Here is a 15,619-nt window from a genome sequence, read left to right as displayed (position 1 = left end):
AAAATCTGTTGATAATCTATAGGTGTATGGCCGGCTTAACCCTATAACAGGAAGTGGCTGAAGAAAGGACCTTCATGGCAGGATTACCAGGTAGTATTTTAATGATAGTTGTAGATTTAAAAAGAATGAAAACAACGTTTGAAATGATATTAAACTAAATGATATTAACTTAAAGTATGCATGAGGATTTAGTGACCGAGTTTAGTTCTGCTTTATTATTAGTGAAATATGGAACATGGAATTCAAATGGTTGCTTCTGGCAATGTCTGAACTTTTCTTTGCTAAAGCTCATAATGAATCCCACTAACCAACTCAAAATGATCTTCTTCTGTTTTTAAATATAGTTTCAATATGATGTTCCTAGAAGTCATCTTAGTTATCACCGTTTCTTTTGGAGCCAGAGCACAAGAGGGGCAGGCATGCCAATCTGAAATAACAGCTATGTCGCAGAAGATCACTGAAATGTATGATGCCTTCTTTAATGGAGTTCCTGCTCAAAACAATGAAAACAAAACTCTCTATGCCAGTTGTAAGCTACACCCAAACACAAAATTGAATGCTGATGAAATCAAAATCACAGGATATGTCTTGTTTAAACAGGTTTATCCATATGGACGGTTGGAAGCAGTGTTCTCCATAGAAGGTTTTCCTCAGGATGTCAATCAGTCTTCAAGAGCAATTCACATCCACGACTTTGGTGATCTCAGTAATGGCTGCGATTCTGCAGGAGGACATTATAATCCATATTTCGTAGACCATCCAAACCATCCAGGGGATTTCGGCAATTACTGTGTCCGTAATGGCAAGATTCAGCAGCACCTCATGAATCTTGAGGCGAACATCTATGGTCGAGTCTCTGTAATTGGAAGATCAATAGTTGTACACAAGATGGCTGACGATCTTGGCAAAGGCAATAACCGGGCTAGTTTGGAAAATGGAAATGCGGGTACACGTCTTGCTTGTTGTGTGATTGGGGCCACCAATAAAAATAGCTGGGAAAAATACATGGAAGAGAATGCAAACTCAAATAGCCAGAGAGTTGCAAGGTGCGTCAATAGGCAACAAAAGAAGCCAAAATAATGTCACTGGCAAGGTGAAGTCAATCTCAGATTTAATATTCATTTAAGCGGTTAGTATTGCTCTTCATTTAGGTGTATTTTAGATCTGTGCTTGACACAAAATATGTAAAAGCGTTAGTGTGTCACTCAACTTTCTGTCAAACAGATTGATGGTGTATACAAGCATTTTCTTTGTAAGTCTAAAATGTAAAGTAAAGCTGAAACATCACCTTGGCTGGCTTTGTAGTAAATGTTGTGCTTTGGTCAAATGTAATTTCTAGAACATATAGGATATAGAGATGAATTATCTACTAACTCTCCCCCCTAGGAAGCTAATATCCACATTTTTCTGATTTTCCAGGGCAGGTTTATTTACACTGCAACTGTGGGTAATACTATCCATTTGTATATAATACTACATGACTTCAGTCAGGCTGAAAAAAGATATGTCCAATAAATTCAACAAGAAAAAAAATAATTGCTAATCTCCAAAGATACTCATGGTTTCAACAATCAAATATGTTCATTCTTAAAAATACTAGCAGCTGGTTATATTTGCTGTATCCAGCCCTTTTGTTTTAAACCAAACTACAGAGCTGACTACAACTAGCTCTCACATAAGACTTTTCAATGTTTTAAGAGTGCTTATTGTAAAGAAACCTTTCCATGTGGGGAGGTTAGAGGAACTAATGTATATCTTTCTACAATTGTTCTTTGATAAATTCCCCCAACTGCCCTACGTGCCTCTAATTAGGACAAATACCTCCAGCCCCAATCCAGCGTTCTTCAATGCATGTCCATCGCTCCAAGGCTCACAGCGTTTGTGCCGAAAAATGCTCACGTTCCATTTAAGCTATGTTGTCCTAGACCAGGGGTAGGCAACCTTGGCTCTCCAGCTGTGCTGAAACTACAAATCCCATCATGCTTCTGCCTCTGGGAGTCATGCCTGTGGCGTGCAATGCCTTATGGGATTTGTAGTTTCAGCACAGCTGGAGAGCCAAGTAACCAACACATCGTATACTTGAATAAAAGATAATCACTATACATTGTTCATAGAAAACACACATGTGATGAATATATATATACCGTGTTTCCCCAAAAGGTAAGACCTACCCCGAAAATAAGACCTAGCGCTATCTTCAGGGATTTCTGTAATATAAGACCTACCACGAAAATAAGACCTAGTTTAATATATATATATATATCTTGCTTACAAACTAAGATACAGCACAGTCATGTATCATCGTGAAACAAGGGGAGCCAAACCAGAAGACGTCTATGCCGGGGGCCACTGAGGGGAAGTAACTAGCCAGGACGCCCAACTACTATCTCTCAATACTTGATAACCATAGAAGCATGAAAAGTTTTCACACTTCCCAGACACTTTTAAGGCTCCTATGGTTATCAAGTATTGAGAGATAGTAGTTGGGCGTCCTGGCTAGTTACTTCCCCTCAGTGGCCCCCGGCATAGACGTCTTCTGGTTTGGCTCCCCTTGTTTCACGATGATACATGACTGTGCTGTATATAAGTTTGTAAGCAAGTTATCTGCTGCTACCAACTCTGTAAACTTGTTGTTTCAATATATATATTATGCTGTCTTGGCCTTAATTAGTGTCCTCCATCAATTGTAGTTTACATGGTATTTTAATCCCATTTTATCATGTTGTGTATAGTTATATGTATTTTTATGCTAAAACAATAAATATTTCGTTTTGATACTGATCTATGCACCTAAAAAGTCCCAATTTGTCACGGTTTCTATGCGAATTTGTCTCTATGAACAGAGGTGTAGTGTTAGGTATGTAGTGGGTTAATTTCTGCAATACAGTGTGTAATAGACATCCTACCTTGGATGTGCATCTTCTAGGATACTTTCCAGCTGCTCCTTAGGGTGTCCCTCTTGTCCTCCAGCTCCAATTCCAGCACTGCTGTCTATCAGGGAACACAGACATCTGTCTGCATGGACGCTCAGAAAGACAGGAACACAGGTGGCTAGTCGACTCCTCACTTGTGCACACCAGGGGGTCCTACAGGCGCATCATCTGACCTTAGCTGCCTGTCTCAGTGCCTGCAACACAGACTGCCAGGACCCTCATCTGCTGCTCCTGGCATTGAAAAGGACACCCCTCCCCAGCGGCCGATTCACCTCTCTCAGGCTGTAACTTCCCTGCTCAATACAGCAGAGCAGATCTACACGGAGGAGGTGACTGAACAGGCTGCTGATCCATAGCGTCAGGCAGGCTAGTGCCTGACACTCTGCATCGGACACAGCGGGCCGGCCAAGCCGAACAGTCAAGCTGATTGTGTCCAGCCCTGATCGCAGCCGCCGCGCTAAGGTGCCCTGTAATGTATTAGGCAAATTAGGCGGTCGCAAGGCCCTCGTGAGTGCGAGGCCTAAGGCGACCGCCTAATTTGAGAGCCGCCTCTGGTCCACTCTGGTGTGTCTATGTGAATGTTTGACCATTCTTCCAGAAGCGCATTTGTGAGGTCAGGTACTGATGTTGGAGGAAAAGGCCGGGCTCACAGCCTCCACTCTAATTCATCCCAAAGGTGTTCTATCGGGTTGAGGTGAGGACTCTGTGCAGGCCAGTCAAGTTCCTCCACCCCCAAACTGGTGTGCAGTCATGTTGGAACAGGAAGGGGCCATCCCCAAACTGTTCCCACAAAGTTGGGAGCATGAAATTGTCCAAAATGTCTTGGTATGCTGATGCCTTAAGAGTTCCCTTCACTGGAACTAAGGGGCCAAGCCCAACCCCTGACAAATACAACCCCACTCCATAATCCCCCTCCACCAAACCTTACACTGGGCACAATGCAGTCAGGCAAGTATCGTTCTCCTGGCAACTGCCAAACCCAGACACGTCCATCGGATTGCCAGACAGAGAAGAGGGATTTGTCACTCCCGAGAACACGTCTCCACTTCTCTAGAGTCCACTGGCGGTGTGCTTTACACCACTGCATCCGATGCATTGCATTGCACTTGGTGATGTAAGGCTTGGATGCAGCTGCTCAGCCATGAAAACCTATTACGTGAAGCTCTCTACACACTGTTGTTGTGGCAATCTGAAGGCCACACGAAGTTTGGAGGTCTGTAGCTATTGACTCTGCAGGCAGTTGGCGACTTCTGCATACTGTGCACTTCAGCATGCGCTGACCCCGCTCTTTATTTTCGTGGCCTACCACTTCCTGGCTGAGTTGCTGTTGTTCCCAGTTGCTTTCACTTTGTTATAATACCACTAACAGATGACCGCGGAATATTTAGTAGCAAGGAAATTTCACTGAACACCTGAATCCAATGATTTGGAAGGGTGTCCCAATATTTTTGGTAATATAGCGTAGCTTAGAAGGGGGTCTCGGCAATTATTATTTGTGTTATTTTACCCCTCAGAGATAGGCTTTCACAGCTACCAGGAAGATTGAAAGTGATCGGTAATATATGAAAAAGCACACATAAGCTTTAGGAAGAACACCTTCCACCCACATGAGCAGCTCTGTCTCAAGTGGATTACATTGAATTTAGTGTGATACTAATCTCAGGAGTTAAGTCTTCAAAATGCATTCAATTGCCCTAACTATTAACAAAAACATATCTTATTTGTGTATCACTCAGCTGTAGACCCTCAAATCATCTCTGAATTGGTGCTGACACTGTCCTTCCTTCTGGAGGGTGACTACTTTTGTTCCCCATGGTCCCTGTGTGTGTTGTAAAGTAGCCGCAGCTCCAACCTCACTCCCGTAGACAGTGTCAGCACAAATCCAGACATGATTTGAGGATCTACAGCTGAGTGATACACAAATAAGATACATTTTTGTTAAAAGTTAGGGTACTTGAATGTATTTCTAAGGTTTGACACCTGAGTTTAGTGTCACTTCAAAGAAAACATGTACTGAGAGATATGCTCAGACTAAAATTGTGAACCTCATCTTGATAATGCCATCTGCCTGACCGTATCTTTAGTACTGGGAAACATTGACCTGAAACAAACCGTCATGCCAGGAAGTTAAAACTTGTAACCTGCATACAGTACTTCTGGGTTCTGGGTCAGTGACCTACAAAGTACAGAATCCACTGGATCAGAATGACAGCCAGGTAACTAGTACTTTCAAGAGAGATTAGAAATGTTGTCGGGAATCCACCCTGCTACCTAATTGACAGCTGGCTCTGCCCCCTCCCCTATCTGTCCCTCCCCAGTCAGCGCTGGAGGAACAGAGGGTAGGAGGGAATCCCTGCGGGGATCAGTGGCTAAGAGTCACCGCTCTCTGCAGGAAGAAGATCATGAACTGAACAATCAGCGGTTTGTGATCGCTCAGTTCTCAATCTATAGAGCCAACATGTGACAGCTGCAGTGTTACACGTCAGCTCTAACTATTGGGATGAGTGTATTTCACTCTCCCTATAATTCTCTTTTAAACTTCAGGAATTGGTTAAGGCTGGAAGCATACATTTAATGCTAGCTAATGATTGTTCTTCATTAATTGCTAGCAATTGCTACACATGCAATTGTGAATGTGGAAAATGTTGCTATCATTAGCTATTAATCACTACTTAAAACATTGGAGAGGGGCAGCAAGACCAAGTGGCCCATTCAATCTGCCCTTTTTTGTTTTGTGGGTGTTTGCCTCATTAAGTTTTTTTAATTACACTTTTATCAGATAGACCTATGTTTATCTCTAGCATGTTTACATTTAGGGGGTTATTCACTAGAGGGAGAAGAGTTTGGAGAATTGAACACTCTAGGGCAACATAACTGATTTGGAAACATTCTCCAGTTCAGTCTGCAGTATGTTGTCCTAGATTGTTCACTTCTCCTGCCTTCTCCAAACTCTTCACCCTTTAGTGAATAACCCTGTTTGTTACTGTTGATTTACTCACTAATTCTGATGGAAGTCTGTTCCAAACATCAACTACTCTTTTAGAATACTGTATAGCATTGGGGTTTCTTTCTGCTTGTTTCAGTTTTTGAGCTCAGCTTCATATTGAAGATCCTGTCCTCCTAACCATATTCCCACCGCAATTGTATTTAAAATTTTTCAAACATGTCCTTCCACCCCTTTCCTGGGAACTGTATGAACTAAATTGCTCCATTCTGTCCCCATAGGCATTAGCCTTTAGACCTTGGATTATTTTGGCTGCCCTACTCAGGACTTGCTCTATCTTTTTAATATCTTTGTAGTGATGGTCTCCAGAAAAAGAAAAAAAAATGTATATCACTTGAATAATTCCAATTACTTAGATGGGAAGGGAAGGTCTCATGGATGATGACCTTTCTAGTAAAAATCAATCTCACAAGCACTTATTCCAACAGTTGTGTAACTCACACAGAGCCAAATCTCATGCAGTTTTTCACTGTACATCTAATTTTCGGAAGGTTTAATTCCTACATGCATAATCTATAAATAGTTAAGCCTCTAACACAATACCAAACAAAAATGCCAAAGATGTTGTCAATAAGGCCTGACATGGACAACAGAGTGCAGTCAGATTTGGAGATCATTGCTAGGTTAAGTCCTGGCTAGCTGGGCTACAACCTGCACAACAGGATTGGAAGAGCATACAGAGGAGAAAAGCAGGCATCTCCAGTGCTGGTCAATTGTAGGGTAAAATACATCCATCGGCCAGGAGGTCTGGTACTTCTCACTGACATGAGATAACTACCCATTCTGCACATTAAGTCCATGGGTACCAGCTGTAATATATGTGCCAAATGTAGTAAGCTGTAGCAATCACATTTTAGGCATTGCAGGCATATTGATAAATGTACACTGGGTGACTAGAGCTGCTCATTGATCATAGAATAACCATGTATTTATACAGACCTACTTTCCCAACACCATTCAATTGATCCTTTTCTTCCAATCCAACACCCTGGTTTTCTCTTGATGCCAGGAGACCAAATGCAAGTTAGCTAAAGAGAAAGATTTCTTGCCCTTGCACAGAGTAAAGATCACATTTAAACTAGGATGTGAACTGCACCATATAGTGCAGGTAAAAGCAACCTTGGAACTCTGGCTGTGGTGAAACTATAAAGTGTGTGAGGCTCATAGTGTAAAGATGTCTGGCTCTCTTTAAAGGCCTGTCCACACCATCCAGTGCGTTCATCGCACAGTCTCGTGGGATAAACGCACAGGACTGCATAAACAAAGGCTCCCTGCAGTGCTATCGTCCGCACCTGAACGCATGGTATAGCAAGGACCCACGTTCCAGTGTGGTGCAATCACAAAAAAAGTGCATGCAATGGACTGTACGATGAACGCACTGGATGGTGCGAATGGACCCTCAAAATGCACAAACAAAAACTTACACTTATTATAAATGCGAGGAGGATGATTACAGACAAATGGAAAATTGAAGATAACTGGTCAGTCTACCCAAAATTGATTACAAAATTACAAGTAAATGCTAATTGGGTAAAACTCATTGATTTCTGAAATCTGTTGAGGATTCCATTGGTGCGACAGGCCTTGCCATAATCCCAGGCTCCATCACCTTTATGAAGCACTCACACTTGACTTTGCCACCAATTATCTATAATGTGTGATGGATAAACACACCATCAGAATGAAAACAGCCCTCTTGTAAGGAAGGGCTACAATGTAAACCTGCAGATCCAGGAGAGATCTCACCAACAGAGACCTTGAGAGGTATAAGAAATCAGTGGGTAAACCATCTAGCCAGAATCTACCCGATAATTAAATAGCAGTTTGGGTGGACTGGTCTTTGAGGTCTGTCTTTAATGACAGTTTAAATGTGACTGAGAACATAAAAACGTAATTAGTTGCTTATAATTATTGATAATATTGTCTATTTCCATGATTAAACAATGAATGAGCATTTTACATTAAAAAATGAACAAACATTTACATAAGACACAGTCTACAAAGCACAAGCAGCCCTCACAAACCCTATTAAACATTAAAGGACAAAAGAATGGTGTCCATGAAATGCTCAGACTGAAATGACCACAAGATCTAAAACACAAGTTGCATTACACACATAAATTCACTACAGGTCCTCCAAAAGCTGATATTTTGTAAACCAACAGGATGTCTTTCTTACCAGTTTATATTTCTTTACTGTATAGCCTACACAACAGAAAGACCTGAGTGGACCTCACTCTCTAGTTTTCCTTTATTTTATACTATAGAGGGTACAACAGGGGACGTAAAGAGCCCCCATTGGGGTTGGGGGGGCGTAGGGAGTGATGAAAATCCCTAAGAACTATAGGAGGTCAGTGGATGGTTTAGCCCAACAACATTCATCCTTTAGAGACAATTAGTGAATCTATTAATTCGTTCTTGCAACCCTAAGTCCATTATCCTGCCAATCCACTGGGTTCCCATTTTTGCAGCAACCTTTGCCTGTTCAATTACCCAGAAGAAGCTGGCTGCAAGGACAAAACTGAAGTCACTGATGGAAATATCCAGTTTAAGCCTACAGTCACTAAATGATATGGAAGCTGCTTTGAAAAACAGGCAGATCAACAGAGAAAGGTGGCCTTATTGAACCAAACAGAGAAGGAAATGGGGAACAGAAGTTTTTATTTATGGCGAGTAGTTTTTTGTTAAATTACAAATAGTATTTGGTATTTTTGCCACTTTTCTTTTTTATTAAAGTGGATTGACGTTTCTAACAATAAGATCTACTTTAATTTCAGATATTTCCCACTGTGTATACTTTTTTCTAAATTGGTCACTACCTATTGTCTGAAATTATCAGCCATTTCTGTCTGAGTAGGTGCTGTGATGACAAATAGCTCCTGCTCAATGTGTTTATAGCAATATAGAGCCAGTATCTTCTTAACTGGTAATCTCCCCAAATGTTTACATGCATGTCTGGTAACGGGGGTAACTTGTGTTTTAGGTTTAGTAGTCTTAACGATGGACTATAAAAATGAGTTCAACTTTAGAAAGAATTTTCAAATAAATAAAACCAACATTGTTTAAACAAAGCAAGACACATCTTTGGAAACGGAGGGCATTTGGTCATGATCCATTCTCGTCTACTCCTTTTCCAACACTTTCATCACTACCAACAGGTTTTAATGACTCCTCTGTCACAGAGGACTCCAACAGTCGCTCTTTTGTGTCCACACAGTTTTGGAGACCGGCACTGTCTAAGCTTCCATCAACAGAGTCTTGTGATTCATCTAAGCTTTCAGCAGATAAAACATCTGCTTCCAATTGGTCAGTGGGTACTGGGCTGGACAATGGAGGCTCAAAGCTTTCAAGAGGGGGTGCCACATCTGCAACACTGTGTCCTCCAACTGAACTTATAAGGTGGTTATCTTCCAGCTCAACTGCTGCCAGTTCTTCAGTTAGTTCAATTATCTCCTTCCCTCTCTTCTCCAGTTCTTCCTTCTCGGAGCACAATAGAGGGATTAAAGGATGAAGATACATGTTTTCATAAGAATTACCAAGCGGATCTTGGGAATTTTCCAGTGGTTGTGTGGTCTCATTGTTGGCTTGTGTGCTCAAATCACTACAGCGTTTGTGAATACTTTGTTGCCTGTGTGCTATAGAAACAAGATAATATAAATTCTAAGGGTGGCACCTAAGCAAGGAACTTGAGACAATAAAACAAGATGAATACATTAAATTTAATTATTTTATATATACACTATTTACCTATGACACACTCCAGTAATTTCTATTTATTGGTTCCAATCCCAATTTCCAGTATGAATTATATTAACTATGTAGCATCATCAATTGACTGCCTACTCTTCCTTCTCGCACAAAGCATATCTGTAATATTTTGGATGTGCAATATTTTGTAGGGCTAAGCTGTAGATTAAGCAGTTACAGTGAAGGATAGACATGCAAGGTAGTTGAAAGGTTTATCAAAGATAGGCATCATGTTAGAATTTTTTGTAATTTTAAACAGCAATAGGGAGATAAATATGTATTTGGGTCTCGCAATGCCTGCTCTACAGTAATCCTGTGATCTAATTAAGGTTTATTTTTTACCACATCAACACTAAGAAGTTAGGCTGTGGGTCAATTAGGTGGGATGTTCAACCGATATTTAGCATCTTAACTAAAATTATTTCACAATCCAACCTTTTTATCTCTCCAAGGTAAATCTACATAAATGAAGGGAGTGATACATAATGGTAGAGACAAAAATATGATCCCTTCAATATATTGCAAAATAACAGGCGCACTCCAAGGTGACAAGCATAATAAATAGCTCAGTACTCAAATTCAGGTTTCAGCCTTACCTTCATAAGTTAGAGGTTTATGGCAAGGCACGTCCGTAAACGTGATCATTGGTGACTTTGGACGCTGTGGGTTCGTTATTGGTGGATTGGGAGCATGAAATTGTCCAAAATGTCTTGGTATGCTGATGCCTTAAGAGTTCCCTTCACTGGAACTAAGGGGCCAAGCCCAACCCCTGACAAATACAACGGTGTGCAGTCATGTTGGAACAGGAAGGGGCCATCCCCAAACTGTTCCCACAAAGTTGGGAGCATGAAATTGTCCAAAATGTCTTGGTATGCTGATGCCTTAAGAGTTCCCTTCACTGGAACTAAGGGGCCAAGCCCAACCCCTGACAAATACAACCCCACTCCATAATCCCCCTCCACCAAACCTTACACTGGGCACAATGCAGTCAGGCAAGTATCGTTCTCCTGGCAACTGCCAAACCCAGACACGTCCATCGGATTGCCAGACAGAGAAGAGGGATTTGTCACTCCCGAGAACACGTCTCCACTTCTCTAGAGTCCACTGGCGGTGTGCTTTACACCACTGCATCCGATGCATTGCATTGCACTTGGTGATGTAAGGCTTGGATGCAGCTGCTCAGCCATGAAAACCTATTACGTGAAGCTCTCTACACACTGTTGTTGTGGCAATCTGAAGGCCACACGAAGTTTGGAGGTCTGTAGCTATTGACTCTGCAGGCAGTTGGCGACTTCTGCATACTGTGCACTTCAGCATGCGCTGACCCCGCTCTTTATTTTCGTGGCCTACCACTTCCTGGCTGAGTTGCTGTTGTTCCCAGTTGCTTTCACTTTGTTATAATACCACTAACAGATGACCGCGGAATATTTAGTAGCAAGGAAATTTCACTGAACACCTGAATCCAATGATTTGGAAGGGTGTCCCAATATTTTTGGTAATATAGCGTAGCTTAGAAGGGGGTCTCGGCAATTATTATTTGTGTTATTTTACCCCTCAGAGATAGGCTTTCACAGCTACCAGGAAGATTGAAAGTGATCGGTAATATATGAAAAAGCACACATAAGCTTTAGGAAGAACACCTTCCACCCACATGAGCAGCTCTGTCTCAAGTGGATTACATTGAATTTAGTGTGATACTAATCTCAGGAGTTAAGTCTTCAAAATGCATTCAATTGCCCTAACTATTAACAAAAACATATCTTATTTGTGTATCACTCAGCTGTAGACCCTCAAATCATCTCTGAATTGGTGCTGACACTGTCCTTCCTTCTGGAGGGTGACTACTTTTGTTCCCCATGGTCCCTGTGTGTGTTGTAAAGTAGCCGCAGCTCCAACCTCACTCCCGTAGACAGTGTCAGCACAAATCCAGACATGATTTGAGGATCTACAGCTGAGTGATACACAAATAAGATACATTTTTGTTAAAAGTTAGGGTACTTGAATGTATTTCTAAGGTTTGACACCTGAGTTTAGTGTCACTTCAAAGAAAACATGTACTGAGAGATATGCTCAGACTAAAATTGTGAACCTCATCTTGATAATGCCATCTGCCTGACCGTATCTTTAGTACTGGGAAACATTGACCTGAAACAAACCGTCATGCCAGGAAGTTAAAACTTGTAACCTGCATACAGTACTTCTGGGTTCTGGGTCAGTGACCTACAAAGTACAGAATCCACTGGATCAGAATGACAGCCAGGTAACTAGTACTTTCAAGAGAGATTAGAAATGTTGTCGGGAATCCACCCTGCTACCTAATTGACAGCTGGCTCTGCCCCCTCCCCTATCTGTCCCTCCCCAGTCAGCGCTGGAGGAACAGAGGGTAGGAGGGAATCCCTGCGGGGATCAGTGGCTAAGAGTCACCGCTCTCTGCAGGAAGAAGATCATGAACTGAACAATCAGCGGTTTGTGATCGCTCAGTTCTCAATCTATAGAGCCAACATGTGACAGCTGCAGTGTTACACGTCAGCTCTAACTATTGGGATGAGTGTATTTCACTCTCCCTATAATTCTCTTTTAAACTTCAGGAATTGGTTAAGGCTGGAAGCATACATTTAATGCTAGCTAATGATTGTTCTTCATTAATTGCTAGCAATTGCTACACATGCAATTGTGAATGTGGAAAATGTTGCTATCATTAGCTATTAATCACTACTTAAAACATTGGAGAGGGGCAGCAAGACCAAGTGGCCCATTCAATCTGCCCTTTTTTGTTTTGTGGGTGTTTGCCTCATTAAGTTTTTTTAATTACACTTTTATCAGATAGACCTATGTTTATCTCTAGCATGTTTACATTTAGGGGGTTATTCACTAGAGGGAGAAGAGTTTGGAGAATTGAACACTCTAGGGCAACATAACTGATTTGGAAACATTCTCCAGTTCAGTCTGCAGTATGTTGTCCTAGATTGTTCACTTCTCCTGCCTTCTCCAAACTCTTCACCCTTTAGTGAATAACCCTGTTTGTTACTGTTGATTTACTCACTAATTCTGATGGAAGTCTGTTCCAAACATCAACTACTCTTTTAGAATACTGTATAGCATTGGGGTTTCTTTCTGCTTGTTTCAGTTTTTGAGCTCAGCTTCATATTGAAGATCCTGTCCTCCTAACCATATTCCCACCGCAATTGTATTTAAAATTTTTCAAACATGTCCTTCCACCCCTTTCCTGGGAACTGTATGAACTAAATTGCTCCATTCTGTCCCCATAGGCATTAGCCTTTAGACCTTGGATTATTTTGGCTGCCCTACTCAGGACTTGCTCTATCTTTTTAATATCTTTGTAGTGATGGTCTCCAGAAAAAGAAAAAAAAATGTATATCACTTGAATAATTCCAATTACTTAGATGGGAAGGGAAGGTCTCATGGATGATGACCTTTCTAGTAAAAATCAATCTCACAAGCACTTATTCCAACAGTTGTGTAACTCACACAGAGCCAAATCTCATGCAGTTTTTCACTGTACATCTAATTTTCGGAAGGTTTAATTCCTACATGCATAATCTATAAATAGTTAAGCCTCTAACACAATACCAAACAAAAATGCCAAAGATGTTGTCAATAAGGCCTGACATGGACAACAGAGTGCAGTCAGATTTGGAGATCATTGCTAGGTTAAGTCCTGGCTAGCTGGGCTACAACCTGCACAACAGGATTGGAAGAGCATACAGAGGAGAAAAGCAGGCATCTCCAGTGCTGGTCAATTGTAGGGTAAAATACATCCATCGGCCAGGAGGTCTGGTACTTCTCACTGACATGAGATAACTACCCATTCTGCACATTAAGTCCATGGGTACCAGCTGTAATATATGTGCCAAATGTAGTAAGCTGTAGCAATCACATTTTAGGCATTGCAGGCATATTGATAAATGTACACTGGGTGACTAGAGCTGCTCATTGATCATAGAATAACCATGTATTTATACAGACCTACTTTCCCAACACCATTCAATTGATCCTTTTCTTCCAATCCAACACCCTGGTTTTCTCTTGATGCCAGGAGACCAAATGCAAGTTAGCTAAAGAGAAAGATTTCTTGCCCTTGCACAGAGTAAAGATCACATTTAAACTAGGATGTGAACTGCACCATATAGTGCAGGTAAAAGCAACCTTGGAACTCTGGCTGTGGTGAAACTATAAAGTGTGTGAGGCTCATAGTGTAAAGATGTCTGGCTCTCTTTAAAGGCCTGTCCACACCATCCAGTGCGTTCATCGCACAGTCTCGTGGGATAAACGCACAGGACTGCATAAACAAAGGCTCCCTGCAGTGCTATCGTCCGCACCTGAACGCATGGTATAGCAAGGACCCACGTTCCAGTGTGGTGCAATCACAAAAAAAGTGCATGCAATGGACTGTACGATGAACGCACTGGATGGTGCGAATGGACCCTCAAAATGCACAAACAAAAACTTACACTTATTATAAATGCGAGGAGGATGATTACAGACAAATGGAAAATTGAAGATAACTGGTCAGTCTACCCAAAATTGATTACAAAATTACAAGTAAATGCTAATTGGGTAAAACTCATTGATTTCTGAAATCTGTTGAGGATTCCATTGGTGCGACAGGCCTTGCCATAATCCCAGGCTCCATCACCTTTATGAAGCACTCACACTTGACTTTGCCACCAATTATCTATAATGTGTGATGGATAAACACACCATCAGAATGAAAACAGCCCTCTTGTAAGGAAGGGCTACAATGTAAACCTGCAGATCCAGGAGAGATCTCACCAACAGAGACCTTGAGAGGTATAAGAAATCAGTGGGTAAACCATCTAGCCAGAATCTACCCGATAATTAAATAGCAGTTTGGGTGGACTGGTCTTTGAGGTCTGTCTTTAATGACAGTTTAAATGTGACTGAGAACATAAAAACGTAATTAGTTGCTTATAATTATTGATAATATTGTCTATTTCCATGATTAAACAATGAATGAGCATTTTACATTAAAAAATGAACAAACATTTACATAAGACACAGTCTACAAAGCACAAGCAGCCCTCACAAACCCTATTAAACATTAAAGGACAAAAGAATGGTGTCCATGAAATGCTCAGACTGAAATGACCACAAGATCTAAAACACAAGTTGCATTACACACATAAATTCACTACAGGTCCTCCAAAAGCTGATATTTTGTAAACCAACAGGATGTCTTTCTTACCAGTTTATATTTCTTTACTGTATAGCCTACACAACAGAAAGACCTGAGTGGACCTCACTCTCTAGTTTTCCTTTATTTTATACTATAGAGGGTACAACAGGGGACGTAAAGAGCCCCCATTGGGGTTGGGGGGGCGTAGGGAGTGATGAAAATCCCTAAGAACTATAGGAGGTCAGTGGATGGTTTAGCCCAACAACATTCATCCTTTAGAGACAATTAGTGAATCTATTAATTCGTTCTTGCAACCCTAAGTCCATTATCCTGCCAATCCACTGGGTTCCCATTTTTGCAGCAACCTTTGCCTGTTCAATTACCCAGAAGAAGCTGGCTGCAAGGACAAAACTGAAGTCACTGATGGAAATATCCAGTTTAAGCCTACAGTCACTAAATGATATGGAAGCTGCTTTGAAAAACAGGCAGATCAACAGAGAAAGGTGGCCTTATTGAACCAAACAGAGAAGGAAATGGGGAACAGAAGTTTTTATTTATGGCGAGTAGTTTTTTGTTAAATTACAAATAGTATTTGGTATTTTTGCCACTTTTCTTTTTTATTAAAGTGGATTGACGTTTCTAACAATAAGATCTACTTTAATTTCAGATATTTCCCACTGTGTATACTTTTTTCTAAATTGGTCACTACCTATTGTCTGAAATTATCAGCCATTTCTGTCTGAGTAGGTGCTGTGATGACAAATAGCTCCTGCTCAA

The 15,619-nt window shown here is 41.2% G+C and overlaps 2 protein-coding genes across 2 annotated transcripts; one reads left to right on the top strand and one right to left on the bottom strand.

The window, feature by feature from the left end:
- The first annotated feature begins 344 nt into the window (after positions 1-344).
- On the top strand, positions 345-1,185 carry LOC108794515 (extracellular superoxide dismutase [Cu-Zn]-like). The gene has a single exon (XM_018565567.1). It carries the CDS (start codon positions 352-354, stop codon positions 1,078-1,080), a length of 729 nt encoding a protein of 242 aa, XP_018421069.1. The 5' UTR covers positions 345-351; the 3' UTR covers positions 1,081-1,185.
- Positions 1,186-8,824: 7,639 nt separating this feature from the next.
- On the bottom strand, positions 8,825-10,361 carry LOC108794516 (coiled-coil domain-containing protein 149-like). The gene is made up of 2 exons (XM_018565568.1): positions 10,281-10,361; positions 8,825-9,572 (listed from the first exon to the last, which is right to left on the bottom strand). The coding sequence occupies exons 1-2, from the start codon at positions 10,327-10,329 to the stop codon at positions 9,043-9,045; spliced, it is 579 nt and encodes a 192-aa protein (XP_018421070.1). The 5' UTR covers positions 10,330-10,361; the 3' UTR covers positions 8,825-9,042.
- Positions 10,362-15,619: the final 5,258 nt, after the last annotated feature.

Source organism: Nanorana parkeri, unplaced genomic scaffold (assembly GCF_000935625.1).
Source record: "Nanorana parkeri isolate BGI_ZX_2015 unplaced genomic scaffold, ASM93562v1 scaffold859, whole genome shotgun sequence".
Taxonomy (NCBI): domain Eukaryota; kingdom Metazoa; phylum Chordata; class Amphibia; order Anura; family Dicroglossidae; genus Nanorana; species Nanorana parkeri.
This window is presented reverse-complemented; position numbering and strand designations above follow the sequence as displayed.

Coding starts and splice junctions, on each gene's coding strand:
- LOC108794515 (XM_018565567.1), top strand. CDS start 352: ATGATGTTCCTAGAAGTCATCTTAGTTATCACCGTTTCTTTTGGAGCC.
- LOC108794516 (XM_018565568.1), bottom strand. CDS start 10,329: ATGATCACGTTTACGGACGTGCCTTGCCATAAACCTCTAACTTATGAA. Junction 9,573..10,280: donor TAAACCTCTAACTTATGAAG/GTAAGGCTGAAA, acceptor TTGTTTCTATAG/CACACAGGCAACAAAGTATT.